We start from the raw sequence: 20,347 nt of genomic DNA, 5'->3' as shown, positions 1-20,347 counted from the left end.
TTAGTTTTAAATAAGGAGTAAAGTGTACAGTAGATATGATAACATCGATAACATACTACATATTGAGTTGTAAGTTATGAACTATATCTGTATTTCTTATAAACTCAATGTCATTTGTTATATTTTAGAGAACTGATGAAGCTTTAGAAATATAAAGCGAAACGTCTTCAATAAACTTATGAAGTAGTTGACTTCTTTTTTTATTTGCCAACCTGAATTAAACCTCTGAATTCACTAGTTGAATACTTTAGAAATATAAATTGACGGTCGTAGTCTTTACAATATATATATATATATATATATATATATATATATATATATATATATATATATATATATATAGATATTTAATTCCGTATGTGTATGGAATTTGATTTTTTGCAACGACTTTTAATAAGCCAAGATTTGGTAGGTTACTTACATACGATGTAAATGACATATATTTTGTTTTTATCTACAGTTAAGGTGAGCTTATTAAATCGAAGCCATTTCTGAATTATAGTAAAATCTGTTTCGGCTTTTTGTTTTAAATTACCCCATATATTTGCATCATAGAAAATATTTAGTAATATTCAGTCTGATTAAATCATTCAATAACCAGCAATCAACTGAGTATTTTTTAATAATTTATTTACCAGCAGAGATTTCATTTACCAAAATATGAATACGGAGCAACATAAACCGTACGGGAAAAGAGATTAGCGAAGTGTTCTATACAAGATACAGGAACTCTTTATAAAGACGCTCGCGGATCATAGGATTTTCGATTTGATGTAAATGAGAAATTCTTTTTGTAAAATGAAATGGTCATAAGTGTGTAACTATAGCATCTAATTTTGATAATATAGATCATCTAACACAAGCTGGTGGGTAGAATCACAATCTCAAGGGAAACATTTATTTCTAAATCGCCAGTATAAAATACATGCATATGAGGCATTGATTAACACTAGTGGTTTGTTGGAAAATGTGCCGCTAAAATCATGGGCACGATAGAAATATTGGCCAATATTCACACTACTGATTGATATGGCATTAGTAAATTCATGGCTTCTCTAAAAACGAGTCAATAAGTTAAATATTACTTTAGTAGATTTTCAGCCATCTGTAGATAAGAAGATCGAGAACATCAACATCAAAAGTATTTACGGACATACAATTCGATGTGAAAGAACATTTCATGGGGAAACGTGTAGAGAAGAGACGATATCCAGGAGAAAATTGTAAAGCCGAACCACTAACGTATTGTGGAAAATGCACTGGAACATTAAGTAAAAATTGTTTTATTCAAATATCATATAACATAAACTTATTTTTATTAGATGCAACTAAAAATATTAATCCTTATAACTTTTTTTAACCCGTTCATACAAACTTGTAATTATGATAATACTGACGCCCAGTTATCTATTTATAGGACGAGTCAATATTCAAAAATGCAAAGATATAAAACAGTTTTCTAAATATTTCCATATTAAGAACAATACTACTTATAATTTTGTATAAGTAAAATTTTAAAATTTGAAAAAAATTAATTTGGGCGTTAATGTGTTTTTAAAGTTAATAAAGGTAGTAATTTGCACTAACATTACAAGACCATCAATTCACTGAAGTTGAAATTGAGAAAAAATTTTCAGTCATAAGTAATCCTAAAAGTCGATTGTCAAAACACATCTACGAACTTTGTAACAACTTATAATACATCGTTCGTGTATTCATGGGAGGGTTAAACTAAACAATTTATATTATTACTTTTCCTATTAGTTCTTTTAGTATTGAGGTGCCTTCTTTCGTAGGTGTGTAATCTTCATTCCATTATGTTTATTCAGTTTATTGCTGCTGTAAGAAGTTACTAAGATTCTTTAAGTGGTCTCCTGCGTCATACGCAAAATTTGCTTAGAATCATTACTTATATGGTAAATGGCAGAAGCTGGTATTTTGTTTCCCTTACGTTTTTTAGTTTTCGTATCTTTATTTCATGCTTAATTTCTGTTAATATTACAAATCTTATTAGGACTTTTTTATTTATAATTCCTTACCCATAACCTTAAAAACGTATAGCGATTTTTATTTCCTTATTTTATTGTTATGTTTTGTTTTTTTTAGGTTATTTTATTTTCCCATTTTAATACGCGTTTCCGGTGAAGTTCAGTGGAATAATTAAACCGTATGTCTGATTTATTAGCACACTACTCATCCATAAGGCAACCCAATGCATCGTCGTATTTTATATGAATATTCCTATCAGGAAAAATTAATCAACCCCTTCCCTCTGCAGATTCCGGGAGTTTCCTAACCCGGGAAACTAGCACCTGTTTAGGATCCCTTGTCCAGGGTTACGGATGAAGTCCACAACGGAAGCCACGGCGGTGAAGCGGAGCTTAGGTACTGTGCGGATGGCGGAAGTGGCAACCCTCAATTATAGGGTTAATATATAATTAAAATAGTAGCGTCTGATCCATAATGGATGGCTACGGACAGCGTCTGACCCAGAGTGGGCGGCTGATATAAAACTCACCAACCCGTCTAGCCAGCGTGGTGTTTTAAGGCTACTCATGCTTCCAACTTTATAGACATGACGAATACTAAAACGAACGGAAACAGTCCCCAGGTGGTTGTCTGGAAGTATGTTATGCCAAATCCCACACCCAGAAAGGGGTCTCCTCGTGGAATCTGGGGGAGGCAAGAATTCGCTTAGTACATACAGAATGCACATCGGAACATATTACATTACGATGAGGACAGAAGATATTCTAGAAGAGTTGTAAGAAGACCATAAAATAGGACATAGAAGGCTTATGCGAGACAAGGCTTAAAGGCGAAGAACTGACTCTACTAAAATCAGGGCAATCTTTGTACCAATACAATTCAGGAACTATCCAAGGTATAGGAGGCGTAGGCTTTTTGGTAAATAACAAAATTGAAAACTTGGTAACCAAATTCCAAGTAATTTCTAATAGAGTTATCTAACTGGTAATGAAACTAAATGTAGATACAGCATTTAAATAATCCACTGTTATGCACCAAGTTCTTCTGCAGACGATAAAGAGGTAGAACAACTTTATAAAGACATTACAAGAGCCAGAAACGTAGAGAAAACATATTACGTATAATTACGGGAGATTTCAATGCTAAAATAGGACAGAACGAAAATAATAACGACAAAGAATATATTGGAAATTTTGGACTGGGAAGTATAAATCACAGAGGAGATATGCTCGCGAATTTCCTCAGCTAAGAAAAACTATTCTTCTTAAACACATTCTACAAGAAAAAGATGCAGAGAAAATGGACGTGATACAGCCTAGACGGCAAAGTAAAAAACGAAATTGACTTTATACTCTCTAACTTCAAAAACATTGCTAAAGATGTTACTGTATTAAATTCTGTCAACACTGGTAGTGATCATCGATTAGATAGGGTGCGAATAAAAGTAAATACGAAATTCGATCGACAAAGAAAATTATTAACATAGAATAATTACCAAACATAAAAGCACTCGAAATGAATCAAGAGGAATATCAAAATGAACTAAAAAAGAGACCAGGACCTCTACCAGTATTCAACACGAAAGATATAAATGAAAAAACACAAAAAAATAACGAATGACATAACATCAACTGCAAAAAAGATCTGTGGTAAAAATAAAAATCGAAGAAGAAAGAAGAACATCGAAAGAATTACCTGAGTATAAGGCTATCAACAATAAAATTAAAAAGAGCATAAGGTCAGACTTGCGAGCCTATCAGACAAAACAAATATTGCAAACTATCGAAAACAATAGAAACATGAGAATATTGAAATCAAATTTAACCAAAGAAAAATCAAAGATAACTAAAATCGAAAACCAACAGGGGAATACGGTGATGGAAAAATCTCAAACAATCAAGGAAATACAAACGTTCTTTGAGAATCTGTATACATCTACTATACATAACCCCGAAACAGACCATAGAACAATTCTAAACGTCCGTCGGCTCAGAAACTCTCCCTAAAATTACTTCTTCGGAAATTAGACATGTCTTACAGCAAACGAAAAATAAAAAGGCCCCTGGTGAGGATCGTATAACGTCTAAAATTAGATTTCGCTCTCAAAAATTGCAATAATACCTCCCCATGGATTGATCAAATCAAATACCCTATGTTAATCAACCTACCAAGAGACGCTAAAGATCTACTGTTACAGGTATTTAATGAAATCATTCAAAATAACATCGTTATTGATTCATTTAAAAACTCCATTGTTGTTCCTTTCCTAAAGTTTGGTAAATATCCAAATATTGCAAATTCATACAGACCAATATCGTTACTTTCCTGTGTTTTTAAAACTCTAGAGAGACTCATAAAATTTAAACTGGATTGGTGGTTACAAAAAAATAATTTGCTACCAGAAAATCAGTTTGGTTATAAAAGAAGCTTTGGAACACTAGATGCTCTAACAACCATTGTGGTAGATGTACAAAATACCTTAACCAGAAACAACTATTTAACAGGACTATTCTTGGATATTGAGGGAACATACGAATCAGTTTGCTTGTCAACTTTAAGAAATAAAATGGTTAATTTATTTCATATGCCAATCGCATTCGTGGATACAATAATTGGATTTTACACAAAGAAGATCATCTATGTAAGAGATCATAATAACAAGCTAACGGGACCGCGACATAATTATTAAGGTATACCACAAGGCTCAGTTTTATCTCCAATCTTATTCAATATATACAGCACATCCAAACATATCTGACATACATAACATCCAAATAAATAACAGTTCATTCAAAATCGTACAGTATGCCGACGATTTCTGCATCTATACAGAAAACAAAAAATATGAAACCTGTATACAAAGCCTTAGCAAAGTATGTGAATCCCTTTTTTCATGGTTCTTAGAGAATGGTCTCAATTTATCTATAGAAAAATCAGTAGTATCTATCTTCACAAGACAACATTCCTACAAATGAAAATATCATTCTGAACGATCAATGTTTTAAGCTTCAAATGCATGTTAAATATCTAGGCCTTATTTTGGACAAGAAGTTAACTTGGAGACAACACATAGAGTACATGCTTGATAGATGTAACAAAGGAAGCAATTTCCTCAGAATGACAACTAAAACGTGGTGGGGTTGCGATGTAGAAACATCCTTGTTGTTTTATCGCGCTTATATACGATCTATTCTAGATTACGGTGCTACTCTTTATGGTTCCGCCTCCAAGACCCTTTTAAGAAAAATCGACACGTTTCAAAATTCTATTATGAGGGTATGTTTGGGTGCTATGAGATCAACCCCCATACAACCCTTATATGTTGAAGCCGCTGAGCTACCCCTGGAAAATAGAAGAAACTTTTTAAGTGAAAAAAGCCTTCTTAAAATTCTATTAACTAACTCCCAGTTATTTTCAAGTGTCCGTCAACTTAACGAGTCAGATCCTACAAACAAATATTGGGAGAAAAAACCTTCTCCGCCTTTGTGCATGGCATTACAGAACAATCCTATTTTTTTCAAGAAATTGGACACAGAACTCAGGTTAGAATACCCACTTATAGTGAGAACACCATTATGAGTAGCAATCTTCTAAGATCTCTACTGCAGGATTATAGGAAGCCACAATAATATACACGGACGCATCAAAAACAAGAGAAGGGACTGGATGCGCATACTTTTTACCTGCTACAAACGTAGAATTCAAGTATAAACTACCATATGAATTTTCAGTCTTTTCAGCGGAATCAGTAGCTATACTTGAAGCTCTAAAATATGTTAAACACACCTGCAATAGACATATTTTAATTCTGTCACATTGCCTTTCCGTTTTGCAGAGCATAAAAAACATTGAATTGCCCTCAACATTTAGCAACCCCTACATATTTGAAATAAAAGATCGAATGTATCATTTATCATCGACTGGAGTCAACATAAAATTTATTTGGGTCAAAGCACATATATTGGTCTCAGACATAATGAATATGTAGATCATTTGGCTAAAATGATTGTAACAACTGGCTCTACGTTGAAATATATGCTTACTACATCAGATGTTACTACGATTTTCAAAAAAAAATCAGCAACTTAGATGGAAAGAGCAATGGAAACATTACTGTTCTACAAACCATAAAAGGTATACCTCTTTACAACCAACTATGCCTCAAACAACCTGGTTTTAGAATTTCAAAGCTCCTCGTAAATATATTACTACTATAAATCGAATACGCTTTGGACATGCATGCTACCCATGCCATTTATTTAAAATTAAAGTCATTGATGATGATAGTTGCAAACATTGCGGTAAGCTAGGTGACCTCGATCACATCTTCTTTGAATGTCCTAAATTTATTCAGCATTTAAACTCCCTGTATATAAAATTAACTAAGTGCAATACATACGCTTCATATAATATACAGTCCTTGTTAGCCATAGGTTCTGCAACAATATATAATTTAATTATAGAATTTTTGTCAGACACATGCATAGCTTTATAAATCTGGTACTCGTTCGTGAAAATTTTCAAATTTTCATGAGCGTGTATAGGGTTAGACTAGTACCCTTTGTTTATCCTATATGTAACAATACCTTAGCCGTGGTCCAGTATTGTTTGTATGTTAAAATAAATGTCTTGACGGACCCTAGACCAGAATCGAGTGTCCTTGTATTTTCCTTCGACGTGTTCTATTAATTATTCGAATATTTCGTTTTAGGGATATCGCTGTGCATTTGTCTGAGAGAAATAATCTGTACTTATGTGTATATACCTTCTCAAGGAATATATTATAACCTTTCGAGACTGGCTGAATGACGAAAGTCTATGCTACAAAAAAAAAATCTAAAATGTTAAAAATGAGCGTCAACATCGTTGTAGAGGTTGTGGAAGTTTTGTTGAATAAGTGACTAACAAAGAAAAAAAAAAGCCAGTCTATGGGAAAACGCCGAAATAATACTTTTACACAAGAAATGAGACACTACTAATATTGAAAAGTTTGTTGTTGCAAATTGCTAATAATAATAATAACCAACCGCATAACACAAAAACTTGATTTATATCAACCGGTTGGATTTAGAAAAGGGTTTGGTACTAACGATAACTTACAAACCATCAGAACACTGGTAGAAAAAACCACAGAATATAATGTACCTCTACATATGGCATTTAATAACTTTTACAAGGCTTTCGATAGTATTGAAACTTGGTCATTTTTGTCAGCCCTGAGGGATGATCCGCGTCGGCTTAGTGACACAAAAATGTATCTCAAAAATGACTACTTTTCAGGAGAGCTTATTTAAGGTTTTTAAAAAGATGATTTGCATTTTGTAATGACTTGTAGTTTATTCTCAAGTTTTTTGTTCCGGATTATTAATATTAGGAATGTATTCTTTACGGTAATACAATCATAATCAACAATGGATAAATTGTGTTCTCAAAATATCAACAATTGGACAAAGTAGCGGAGATACATTTTTGTGTCCCTAACTGAAAAGTATATTATTATAGAGACTTACGTAGGTACCATTTCATTTTAAAAAAGCTTAATCGTAATCCTATTACAGTCATTTGTATTGGAGTAATATCGATACATTTCGAGAGATGAACATACTGAGTGGCAGGTATAATAATTAAAAGTACAATAGATTAAAATTTATTAGTCTCTACCTGGTCCGAAAACTTAATCACGCCATTTAAATACAAATGATTTTATAATAGGATTAAGACTAAGCTTTTCTATAGTGTATTTTTATGTATGAGAGAGTAATAAAACAATAAATTATGTATGCAAATCCCTAAACTGTTGATACGGGTGACTCAATGAAAAACAGATATTTGTCAACAAGTTTACAGAAGTATATAGGAAAACAATTTTAAATTGAGTATGACCACCAGGTATAAAGGTTGGAACAGAATAGAATACAATAGTTGTGAGGGTTACTAATCCCTAAATAAGGTTGCCAGTGTCGGAGTGATCGAGGTTAACAGGTACTAATGAATTTGCAAGAAAGGTAAGATGTTTATTTTATTGGTTATATATAACCAATAAAAGTTTAATAAGTACCTACCTATTTGCAAAATAAAGTTTAATTCTTTAGATAAAATAAAACGTTTTATTTTATCTATTTGCAAAATAAAGTTTAATTCTTTAGATAAAATAGAACGTTTTATTTTATCTGAAATGAGTGCATTCCACGAAGTAAGGGTTTCAACAATCAAACATTAAATTCTTTAATTCCAGGAATCTACGACAGTAATTGACTAGATATTTACCTTCTAAACTTATTCCACAGAAAATATGATAGTGGGTTTTTCCATTTTGTATATAGGAAGGTCCAAGTGGCGTATTCAAAATTCTTAACAGTTCACTAAAAGTAGGTACTTCAGTTGCAAGGTGCAGTTTATTGTGTATACTAGTGTTATGGAAAATTTGGAAGTGCCGTGTAAACGCCGAAAAGTTGGTCCTCTAACAGTTAATGAAAAAACATTAATATTTAATTGTTTTAAATCATTTACAGACAAACGTTTATGTGAAAGTGTTGATGAGACCGTTGAGTTAGTTAGCAGTACACTTGGTGTTGGGAAATCTACGATTTACAGAGTTATTAAAGAAGAGAAATGTGGTAGTTTTCAAATGCCACGTAATGCTCCAGGGAAACCAAAATTTCAAATAGAATATCATTTTAAAGAAGGACTTCGACGGAAAGTGCATGAATTCTTCTTTAGACAAGAATTTCCAACATTGGACAAGAATTCCAAAAAATATTACGTACCATCCCGGATCTATAAGAAAGGAACTTTATTCGTTGTGTGCCCTTCATAAAGAAAAATTTAAAAAATACGAAATTGATGAAATTGCCAAAAATCGTGGAATGACAGTACTTAGATCCCCACCATATCATTGGGAATTAAACCCGATTGAACTGGTATGGGCACAGATAAAGAGTGAAGTTTCAAGAAAAAATACCACTTTTAAAATTCATGATGTTAAACAGTTGTTTTTGGAGGCCGTAAATAATGTAAAACCTGAAAACTGGGAAAAGGCAGTAAATCACACTATTAAAGAAGAGGAAAAAATGTGGAAGCTGGACAATATTACTGATAAAATGATCGAGCCAGTTATTATAAATCTTGGTTCTGAAAGTTCATCTTTTGAATCTGATTTGGATTTGTAACAAGTAGCTGTAAGTTTTATATTAATATTTTTATTCATCTATTTAACATACCTTAGACGGTTTTAAAAACTCTTTTTCTCTTTTGTAATTTTTAAAAATTAAAAAAAATGTGAATTTTTTAAAACCCTTTTTAATGTAGGCCAGTCAGTTCTAATATAGTGTGTGATAAAAGAGGTCACTTTTGTTTACATACACATAACACTTTATAACACTGAAATAATTCATTTATTTTTTACAATTATTCAAAGTAATTTTTCAATTAATCTTGAGCACGCCCATGGAGTGGTCGGAGCTACCAGTTAAAATTATGCTAATTACTCTCTCGTTCATAAAAATAAACTATAAAATAAAATGGTACCTACTTGTAATTCTTTATTGCTGTAGCATTATAATCTAATTTCACAACTGAGGGTTACCCAATTTACTACTAATAATAATAAAACTAATAATCGTAATTCATTTTATAACTTTTTATTGTTCTGACGATATTTTCTTGTGGCATTAAATACTATTTAAAAGTCTTGATGGAAATAACCACAATAATATTTATTAAAAAAAGAGACTTTATAAAATGTTTAGACAACAATTTCTGAATTAGAAGTCGAAACGTCAATAAAGTTTTTTTTTTTAAATAAATATATTGTGGTTATTTCCATTGAGACGTTTATAACTTTATTAAAAGCCATAAACTAGTTTTTTTTTTTAATTAAACATAAACTTTTTCAAACAATAATTTTAATTATGTTAATCACTTTGCACATCTGATTGATTGTCCTTATTGTTGGTTAGCAACGACTTAAAGAAGAGATGATACTGGGAAGGAATAATGCCTTTATTGCAAAGCTCTTTTAAATCCTTATATTTTTCCTCTTTTATTGGTGTTGGTCCTTCATATGCCGTTGTTAAGTTTGGCATGGAAAATTTCCTAGTTTCTTTTCGGAGAACCTCAAAGGACTCGAAATTTTCATTTTCCTTATTATATTTAAAAAATATATGTTTATTATTGTCTTTTCTGTACTGCAGCCATGTTAATTTTAGCCAATTTATGCTACTACCATCGATGTTCACTTTTTTGTTTTTTATTAGATTTGTGGCAAAAGCTTTAAAGTCATAAATTTCTTCCTATCCAATCTCGTGTACAGTGTATTTTAATTTCTTTGACGCCATTCTTACAATGGTGTACCATCCAGTGGGGTCAAATATGTTCACATTTTTTGATGCTTTCTCAATATGACCATGCACCGAGTCACACTACATCATCAAATGGCCAGGTTCAAAAAAGCAATTGTCAATTTTTGGAATATCTAATGTCTGAACAGCGTAAAGCAACATAGCAGATACATTTACGTTGCGGTTTTGGCCACCACACGTGTCACTCATTAAAACAAACTCTTTACCATAACAATTGTCTTGTAGATATTTATAGAGACAAGAGGACACTTCATTCGAACCTCTGCCAGCCACTCGTTCATGCCACATATAATTAGTAGCGTTTCTGGTCCTGACATCGTAAACAGTAAGATTATACACGGCCAGTCGTCTTTTGTAAAATATTGCTTTAGCATTTGTGGAAGGGCAGTACCTTACAGCCTCTAGCTCAAATTGAATGAAATTTATTTTGTTTTTCAAAGCTTCCGCCTTAGCTTTGTCGTGAAATTCCCTAGCAGCATTTTTCCTGTTGATATGTTGTTCATAATTCTTATGCAGTTCTTTCTTTTCATCTTCAGTTGCATTTTGATATTTAAAACACGTATCACACATATCTTTTCTTGGTACTTGAAATTTTAAATGAAAGTCATTGTGAAAAATTTGTCTATACAACCATGATTTCTCAGGCACCATTTTCTCACTGTTGCATTTGTGAACATACAAATCACACATTTTTTGTACGTTGAAATCCTGTGGCAGATACTCATAGGTTGAAGATTTTCTACAATAATGTGAACGGACTGTAGGAAAAGATCTAATATGGCTTCTGATAAATTCCTTAGCGTCTTCAGGTCTTGCGACTCCAGGGGTATGACGACCTCTTTTACTAGTCTGAACAACATGACAATCCGATCTATTTTTCAGTATATTTTTTACAAAGGTTTCTGATACGTTGAAAGTGGCAAGAAAAAATCAGTGACAAACTTGGATTTTGTTACCCTCTTTTACTAAATAATACTCTCTGGTATTTGAACGTCGTGAATTCTCAGCTTTTGTTCTAACTGAACTTTTTGGTTTTACTTCAACTAAAGAAGAAATATACTGTTTTTGCTTTTCAATGTTTCCAAGCTCATTCCAAAATGAAGAGTGACAGCGCTGCCTATATTCTTCATTAAATTTATTATTACATTTTTTGGGGCATCTAGAACAATCCTTTAGTTTCACACTCCTTGCACTAACTTCTTTGCCTCGTATAGAAATATAGGACTTACCAGTCTGTGTCAACCTCTTGCGTATATTGTTCTTCCACGTACTCGGCTCAGCCTTCCTTTTTCTTTTACATCGCGAACTGGCACTGCCATTACTGCTACTCACTGCACTACCATCACTGATACCCATTGTGCTACCATCACTGGTACCCACTGCAATCACATTCCGCTCCAACACAGTGCTTCCTTTATTCCTCATTTCTGTCTTAGCTGTCGGTTTTTGAACCAAAGAAGTAAAAGACTCCCCAGATGAAGACTCAGGAGTTGACGGAGCATAATAAGGGTCATCAATAGGATCGTCACCAAAAAATATATCCTCACATTGTTCATATCCTGATCCATTAGGTTCACTGGTAGAAACATGCGAAGCACTATTTGAATATATCACTTGTGATGAGAGCGGTAAATTATTAATATGTGTTTCATCAGAATCGACACCAAAAAATATATTCTCACATTGTTCATACCCTGATAAATTAGGTTTACTGGTAAAAAGATGCGAGGCACTATCTGAATATGTCACTTGTTGTGATGAAAGCGCTAAATTATGACTCTGCATTTCATCATCTCGTACCGATTTGTTAAGAGCTAACAAAACTAACTTCTTTCCTCTTAAATCCATTATTGTGTAATAATAAAATTAAAAAACAGTATTATAATGATTATTATAACAATATCTACAAAAATTAACTTAAAACTGATTCACGTGTTTACGTCTTCACAGTTGTAACAGAACTGGAAAGGCAACGGACCACCCTGATAAATATAATAAACACATTATAAACTGATTCACGTGTTTCACAGCTGTAACAGAACTGCAAATACAACGGACCACCCTGCTAAACATATTAAACAAATTATCAAATCCCCAGTTACTACCTGCAACCACCATTCAGTGCAATAAAATTTATGCCACAAAAAGGTAACTCAATATCAGCTTATTTATAGTACGAAAACATAGTATCACAGAAATGTAACAGCACTTACATTTCTGTGACACTAAAAGATTGCTAAAAAATGTAGTTACGAAAACTGCTTACTGGGGTTTTTTAGTGCTCAAAGAGATACAATTTTGTGTCACTCAATAGAACTCACTAAGATAAGTTCAATGGTGTAGATATCTCAAAACGGGAAAAAATGTAGTTACATTTTTGTGTCACTAAGCCGACAATCGAATAGACTCACGGTACACTACACTTAATAAAACCATTTATGAATAAGCCACATTCCACATCAAAATCAATGAAGACGAAAAAACCGAAAAAATGCGTCTTGGTAAAAGTATTAGACAAGGTGATACTATTTCATTAAAGTTATTACCTTAGCATTGGAAAATGTATTCAAACAGCTCGACTGGGAGCAAAAACTTCTGAAATAAAAAGACGCATACAGTTGTCTTGGGTAGCTTTCGGCAAGTTAAGCTTTATCTTGAAGAATAAAGATATACCAACGTGTGTAAAACGTAGAGTTTGTAACAAATGTATCTTACCTGTAACTACATATGGACTAGAGACAATGACCTTTACAAAAAAAACTTTAGAGCAGCTCAGTACAACCCAAAAACGATCGAGAGGGCCATGCTAGGAATTATTTTGAGAGACAGGATTCGAATTATCGACATTCGTGAAAGAACAAAGATTACTGATATCGCAGAACGTATAGCAAGGCTCAAGTGGCAATGGGCCGGACATGTTGCCCGAGATAATCTCAATAAATGGACATAGAGATTAACAAACTGGAGACCAAGAGAGAACAGGGCAGATGATATCAAACAAGTCGCGAGAAAGCAGTGGATGAAAATTGCGAAGAGTAGAAATTAAGGGAAGGAAACGGAAGAGGTCTATATCCAGCAGACAGCGAATACAGCAATATACTATGGTATACTGTCAATTTATGTTGTGTAGGATGAGATGATGCATTGTGTATAGTCCTGTCAGTGTGGGTAGGTTTATTAAATACAGAGAACTTGTGTTTGTTTTTAAGTGTCAAAATTTTTTAAAAACCTAAAAACTTTTTTAGTAAAAAAGATTTTCGAGCATAATATCACAAATCCAATCATAACATCTGAAATCTTACATCTTTTTGAAATTTGCATAAACCAGGACTACTTTTATTTTAACCGAATAAATTCAAATAACAGTGCACGACTTATCCTCTAAGACCATTGCTATCAGATATTTTTATGGATCATCTAGAAATAAAGATTTCAAAACAATTGTATTCAAACAGTTTTTATATTAGTGAAGATACGTAGACGATATACTGGTATATTTTACAGAAACTAACATTCAATTTGACCAATTCTTTATATTGTATATGACTTAAAAACCAACATGAGTTCTCATTATTTCATAAATCAGCCCATACTGACACAACTATACACCATCTCATCCCATCCTACACAACATAAATTGTCATCCTACCATAGCATGTTACAAAAATTATTAGAAATAACCATATCAAAAAACAAATCTGAGATAGAATTGAATATAATTAAGCAAATAGCAGTAAACAATGGGTACAACGTACAAACAATAAATAAAATTTTGAATCAAAGAGTAAATAGGAAAGCTCTGAAATTAGTATTTCCACCACCAGAAAAAAAACCTAGTGCATTTTGCTCGATTTCATATACAGGCAAAATATTAACAAAAATAGTATACATAAAAATATGGAATACATAAAAAAACAATTAATTGTTGGCAATATTTTTACATATTAGGTTTTCTTGGACAATTTTTAAGCGTTTAGTTAAAAGACACATCTCAAAAAATACAAAAGGAAATAGTCACTATCTAAAAAAAAGGTTTACTACATCATATTGGTGACATAGGGTATCCTAAGATGAAGTACCATTTACAATGTAAAATTTCAAAATAAATTTAATTATTATTTTTTGATTAAAACTATTTATTTATGAAAATGGCATATAAAAATATATCTAACAAGAAGTTTTTTTTTCTTAAATTATTTAAAAATCTACTTATCTAAGAATAACACACAATACACCTATTTACCAGAACAAAAGTCTCAAATATACTGGTCTCTTTCACTCCCAGAACATTCACGTGAGCCCATTTAAAACAGCCCTGACACTTCACCCATTGATCACCTCTGATATCACGGAGTTTCGCAAAAAATACAAATAGCATCTTCTTTGAAGTTTTCTACTACGTCATCTACATCTGAATCATAATACTCTACTGCAGGGACCGAATTTAAAGATGACGAACTGCTGGATCCTCTTTTACGTTTTTTTTTGCCACTGACAATTTCATTTTTAGTTTAGGCCGGGTTTAGTTTTTTTTTTGTTTATTTGTTTTTTAATTACTTACCTTCCTTTTAACACCAGAAGTTAAAAGTAATTTCCTTTTTTCAATACTGCTCTCTACTTTTCTTTTTCAATACTGCTCTCTAATTCATCGTTGTATGGAGTGCTTGTTATAATGACAGCTTTGCCACTTCTTGTACACTTTTTTTGGGATGATTTTAGAAGCTGTTGGATCAAATATGCGGGAGCAACCTGTGTTTCAGGGGATTTTTCTTCTGGTAAATTCTTATAAAATTGCTCTTGTCTACTTGTTCCTCTTTTATTTTTTTTATGTTATTCTTTTATTAAATCCATTAATTGTTGTATCCATAGTCGTTGCTTTTGCAGACGGAGCGCCATTCATTAGTTCTATTTTAATATTCTCCCTGAGAAAAATTAAAAAGGACGGTATAATATTGGCCAATTTGTTTTTATTTTTTCCCACAATTCTCAGATGTTTATGTTGCCCAATTATGGTGAGACCGGTTTCAACGTTTTCTTTGATGAATGATTTAATACGCGCATAGGATATTCCTTGAGACATTTTTAGTAATAATAATTCCTTGTGTCTTGCAAAAAATCCGGCAAACCATTTCTTTCCAGCACTTTCTTTGGCTACACTGAATAGATTTTTTATCTTATTTGCTTTGCATAAGCTATATGCCAATTTACGCACTTCTTTTTGAGTAATTCCAAAAAATCTTCTTTCCATTTCTCTTCAGGATTCCCCTCAATCTTAACGTTGTTTGAGGTACCTATATTGTGAGTTCGCGTACTTTTTGTATCCCATTACTCCTTGCCGAACAACGTTGCGAAAAATCATTTGTTCCTTATTCCAGGCTTTTCGTTTTTTAGGCATCTGAAAAAAAATATGTTTTTATTGCACAGAAAAAATTGCCTTTCAATTAAATATGGATAAACTAAAGATATTAAAATTGTTTTGGGAAGTCCAAACTACTAGAATTTTTTTAAACTTTAACGTATATACTTCTATTCTAATATGTACTTTTCGAGAAAACTGAAAAGACAAAAATGGCGTTGACAACTTTCAGCCCACCGGCTTGCTTTTAAATGAATAAAAAAATTAAATAATCCTAGCGGTACCCTGTCTAATATGGGGTATCCCAAATTAGGAATTGCTATGTACCTACCCCATATTACGACCACACTAGACTTGTATAAGGGGCGACTTTTTGCAAAAAATATGGTTCCGTTTTAAAATAACCTAAATTATTTTCATAATCATCGTCATCATTGGTGCTACAGCCCTATAAAAGAGCCTCGACCTTCCCAAGTCTATTACGCCAGTCAGTTCTATCCATTGCCAACTGTTGCCAGTTTGCTGCGCCTATTTGTCTACCATCCTCATCTACACCATCCCTCCATCTGAGTTTTGGTCTACCCCTATTTCTACTTCCCACAGGTTGTGACATAAGGATTCTTCTAGGAGGGTTGTTCTGCTGTGATCTTGACAGATGTCCTGCCCATCTTAGTCTTCCTATTTTTATAAAGGATACTACGTCTTTACCACCAAATATATGTTTATATCTGTGATATATCTCGTAGTTGTACCTCCTTCTCCAAACACCATTTTCACAGATTCTTCTCAAATTATTTTTATAAACTATGCAAAATGTTGTATAAAATAATATTACAACACTTTAAAAACTCACCTTTAAGTCCCCTTAAACACCCAAAATGCAGCACGACCAAAAAATGTTCCTTCCACACAAAATTATTCTAACGTCAAAACGGTCAAACCAAAGAATATAGACGCATAATGTGTCTATATTCTTTGGCCAAACGTTAAATAGGAGAACAAGTTTGCGCAAAAAGGGAGAATGGTTACCTCCTGGCAACGTGATGGTTGGTAAACAATGTATACGATAGATGTCGGAATCAGTACTTGCCAAAAGTGACCTACTCCATATTAGGCACTATCCCCATATTAGGCAACTTTCCTCTACAGAGAGAATATTGTCAAAAATTTAATATTTAGATATTTATCTCATTTCATTTTTTAATAATTCAGTATTTTATATTTATTTTTTAGAGGGGCATCTATTTCCAAAGGGTATGAATATCTTGTTGTCTACTTTTGCTATGCATCGATGTGAAGAGTATTTTCCAGAACCTCTTAAGTTTATTCCAGAAAGGTTTGAAGATGCAAAATTAACCAATCCATACGTATACACTCCTTTCAGTGCTGGTCCCAGAAATTGCATAGGTAATGTATATATATACTATTATTTGCTTGTGTGTTTTTAGTTGTTAAGAACACCTGAAAAACTTTACACACAAGTAAATAGTAACTAATCAATAGGAATAAAGGAAAAACAACAATAAAGGAAGTAGGAAGTAGTTTCTTCTTTTACACAATTGATGATTCCTACTTTATTTTTTCATGTATTATGTCGGAAAACAATTTCACATGATTTATATTTTTCTTGATTTAACTATCTATTCTTGTCTGTCCAGTATTTTTAATCATATTCAACTTTCTTAATTTCTTTCTTTATATAGCTTAAATATATCTGGGACAAATGAATCTGGAGTAGGTACAATGCTCGTCCAGTCGCTGTTCTTGAAATTTATAAAATAGAGTTATCGTCTATATATAGAAATAATAGGTGTTACCGTCTCAAAAGTTCGAATAGCTATGATGATTGCCGACCTCCGCCGCGGAAATGGCACTTGAAGAAGAAGAATTTCAAAATACATTTTATATCCTCAAAAACATTTATTTCTTTTAGGTCAAAAAATTATTATCAAAAATTTTAGGAAATTTAGAAAAAATATAGTAGTACCTATATTTTTCTTAAATTATTCATATTTAATTATGCTTTTAGGTCAAAAATTTGCAATACTAGAAGTAAAAAGTACGTTATCGAAAATTTTAAGAAATTTTGAATTGATGCCAGCAACCCCGGTTCATGAACTTCAGCTAGCACCGGAGACTATATTAGTCTCCAAAAATGGAATTCGAATATCCATTAAAGAAAGAAGCTAATAGATAATATCCACTTTTTAAAGTAAAAATTAAAAATTGTTTTTAATCAATGTGTTACAATAAAATCTAATATAAATATTTTTCTTTATTCTACCTAACCATAGACATAAATATTATAGCATGAAAAAATACATTAGTAATGCAATACAATCTTATAGGTATTAATCACCAGCGAGGGATAAGCTGAACACTAACATAACACTGGGTTTAATAGAACATCCAAAAAAAAAACATGACGCAATACTCACCACAATTTTATAAGTCGAGTCGATATTTTTTTATGATGATCTCATAAAGACTTTCTATATGAATGTAAAATGTATGTATCTATAGCGTTAACAGTCCTTTAGGCCCAGTTCTGGATGGATAATTTCAATCGTTTTCTGTTCTTAGCTATCAGCTTCCAATCTCTGATTTCCATTTTTTTGACATCTTCCATCACTACATCTCTTCATTTCCTTTTTGGTCTTCCTCTTGTTTTGCACTCAGTTACTCTCCAAACAATATTCTTAACTAGTCTATTACCTTGCATTCTTTCTAGATGTCCGAGCCATTCTAGTCTACGTTTTTTCACCACTTTTGTTATTGTAGAGTAAGCATACAATTGGTACACTTATGCAGTAGTTCGTTTTCTCCATCCTCCCTCTACGACTTTTTCACCAAACATTCTGCTAAGTATCTTTCTTTCCCATGCTTCCAATCTGTTCTGTATGGTTTTGTTCATAGTCCATGTCTCGGCAGCGTACGGTATTGCGGGTCTAATTATAGTTTTGTATACTTTTATTTTCATATTACGATAAATATCTTTGGCCTTAATTATTTTGCTTACGGCTCCAGCATATCTGTTGCTTTTGGTCAGTATCAGGCTGATTTCAGTTTTTTCCTTATGTCTGATCAAGAATAGTACCTAAGTACTATTACAGCACATATATTTATCCACCTTCTCGAATTCTACAACTGATCCATTCTCCACCTCTAATCTAAAGGAGCCGCTGGTGTTTATTTTTTTTTTGCTCGGGATTTCCATTTAGTTGGATTTATTAATATCAACATTCAGTCCCATTTTAGAGCTTTTCCGAATCAGTCTTTTTCCTATACTTGCCAGCTCTTTTACATTTCTCGATATAAAAACCACATCATTAGAGGATGCTAAGCATTGGTGCTCTTTGTATACAATAGTTCCAGACCTATTTATCCCACTAACCCTTAGAATTTTTTCTTGAACTATATTGAATAGCAAGGCAGACAACGGGTCTCCTTGGCGAACACCTTTTTTTCACTTCGAATTCTTCTGAGACTATACCGTTGCATTTCACAGCACAAATGGTTTATCTAATTGTCGTTTTTACCAATTTTCCTATTTTTTTTGCGTTTTCTTTTAGCGTTTCGATTAATTTATTTTTGTTTATTATATTTTAGGCAGCTTTGCAATTATCGAATACGCATAAGTGTTTGTACTTAAGTTTTCCGTTTTGTAATAAATTATATTTGGGATTAAAAAATTCATACGTTCTCATAAACTAATACGTTGTCTTTTAAACCACTTCATTTAAGTATTAATTAATAATTGCTGTCAAAATGTTATTGGTTTTAGTTAAAGCGTTATTATTTTCTTAAGGGAACAAATATTTCGAACCAAATTACACTTCCCCTTCCCAAAACTTAATTAGCTCAGGGTGAACTTTTGACAGAAAATCCCCTTTTGTCAATATTATGGGCCTTTATCAATATTTTTGCCAAAGAGGCAAAGATACCGTATTTCTACATCTAGAGGGCCACCTGTTTTCAGAGATTAATACATGTTCCATTTAGAGGCCAGTGACTGTGTCAGAATGCCAGAAAAAGTGCCAGAGATAATGTTTTGTTGTTTTTGTGTGCGGTTTATCTATTTTATTTTACAAAACTTTTTTATAAATTATGTTTATGAATAAATAATTAAGTACAGGAATTGTGGAAATTCCTATTTCTTTATAAAGTTAATTTTAAATAAACGAGACAAATGGCCAATGGAATTCGTTTAGGTTGCAGTCAAATATTCATTTGATTATCTCATTTTTTTGTAGAGATATTAAAGTTTAAATTAAAGTAATTTGCATTTCAAGTTTATTTACATTATCTAAAGATTGCAATATGTTTAAAGTATAAGATTATTGATGACAATATGTGTTATTATTTTTTTTAGTAATATGTATTTATTAATAAAAATTTTGAGTATTAATAAACAATGTTTATTATTTATTTTTTATATATGTACAGTTCATGTTTATTCTGATGTTTTCGAGAAAAACGTTTTTTTAGTATATCTAATCTGGAGTTATTTCATAAGTTTCAGGTTAAAACTTCTTGGCGCCCTTTTTCTTTTGAAGTTTTGTTGTATTCCGTATTTCTTGTTTTTCTTTGTCACACTGTTATATTTTGTTATCTAATTATTATCTATCAGTTACCTATCTGT

At 32.2% G+C, this 20,347-nt stretch overlaps 1 protein-coding gene across 1 annotated transcript in view; it reads left to right on the top strand.

Moving 5' to 3' along the window:
* Positions 1-17,971, top strand: part of LOC140452294 (cytochrome P450 4C1-like) — a 59,044-nt gene extending 41,073 nt beyond the window's left edge. The window contains exons 8-9 of the mRNA XM_072546465.1: positions 16,939-17,112; positions 17,735-17,971. Coding sequence (XP_072402566.1) covers positions 16,939-17,112; positions 17,735-17,895 — 335 coding nt within the window. The 3' untranslated portion in view covers positions 17,896-17,971. The remainder of the gene's footprint in view (positions 1-16,938; positions 17,113-17,734) is intronic.
* Positions 17,972-20,347: the final 2,376 nt, after the last annotated feature.

This window comes from Diabrotica undecimpunctata, chromosome 1 (genome assembly GCF_040954645.1).
Source record: "Diabrotica undecimpunctata isolate CICGRU chromosome 1, icDiaUnde3, whole genome shotgun sequence".
Lineage (NCBI taxonomy): Eukaryota > Metazoa > Arthropoda > Insecta > Coleoptera > Chrysomelidae > Diabrotica > Diabrotica undecimpunctata.
This window is presented reverse-complemented; position numbering and strand designations above follow the sequence as displayed.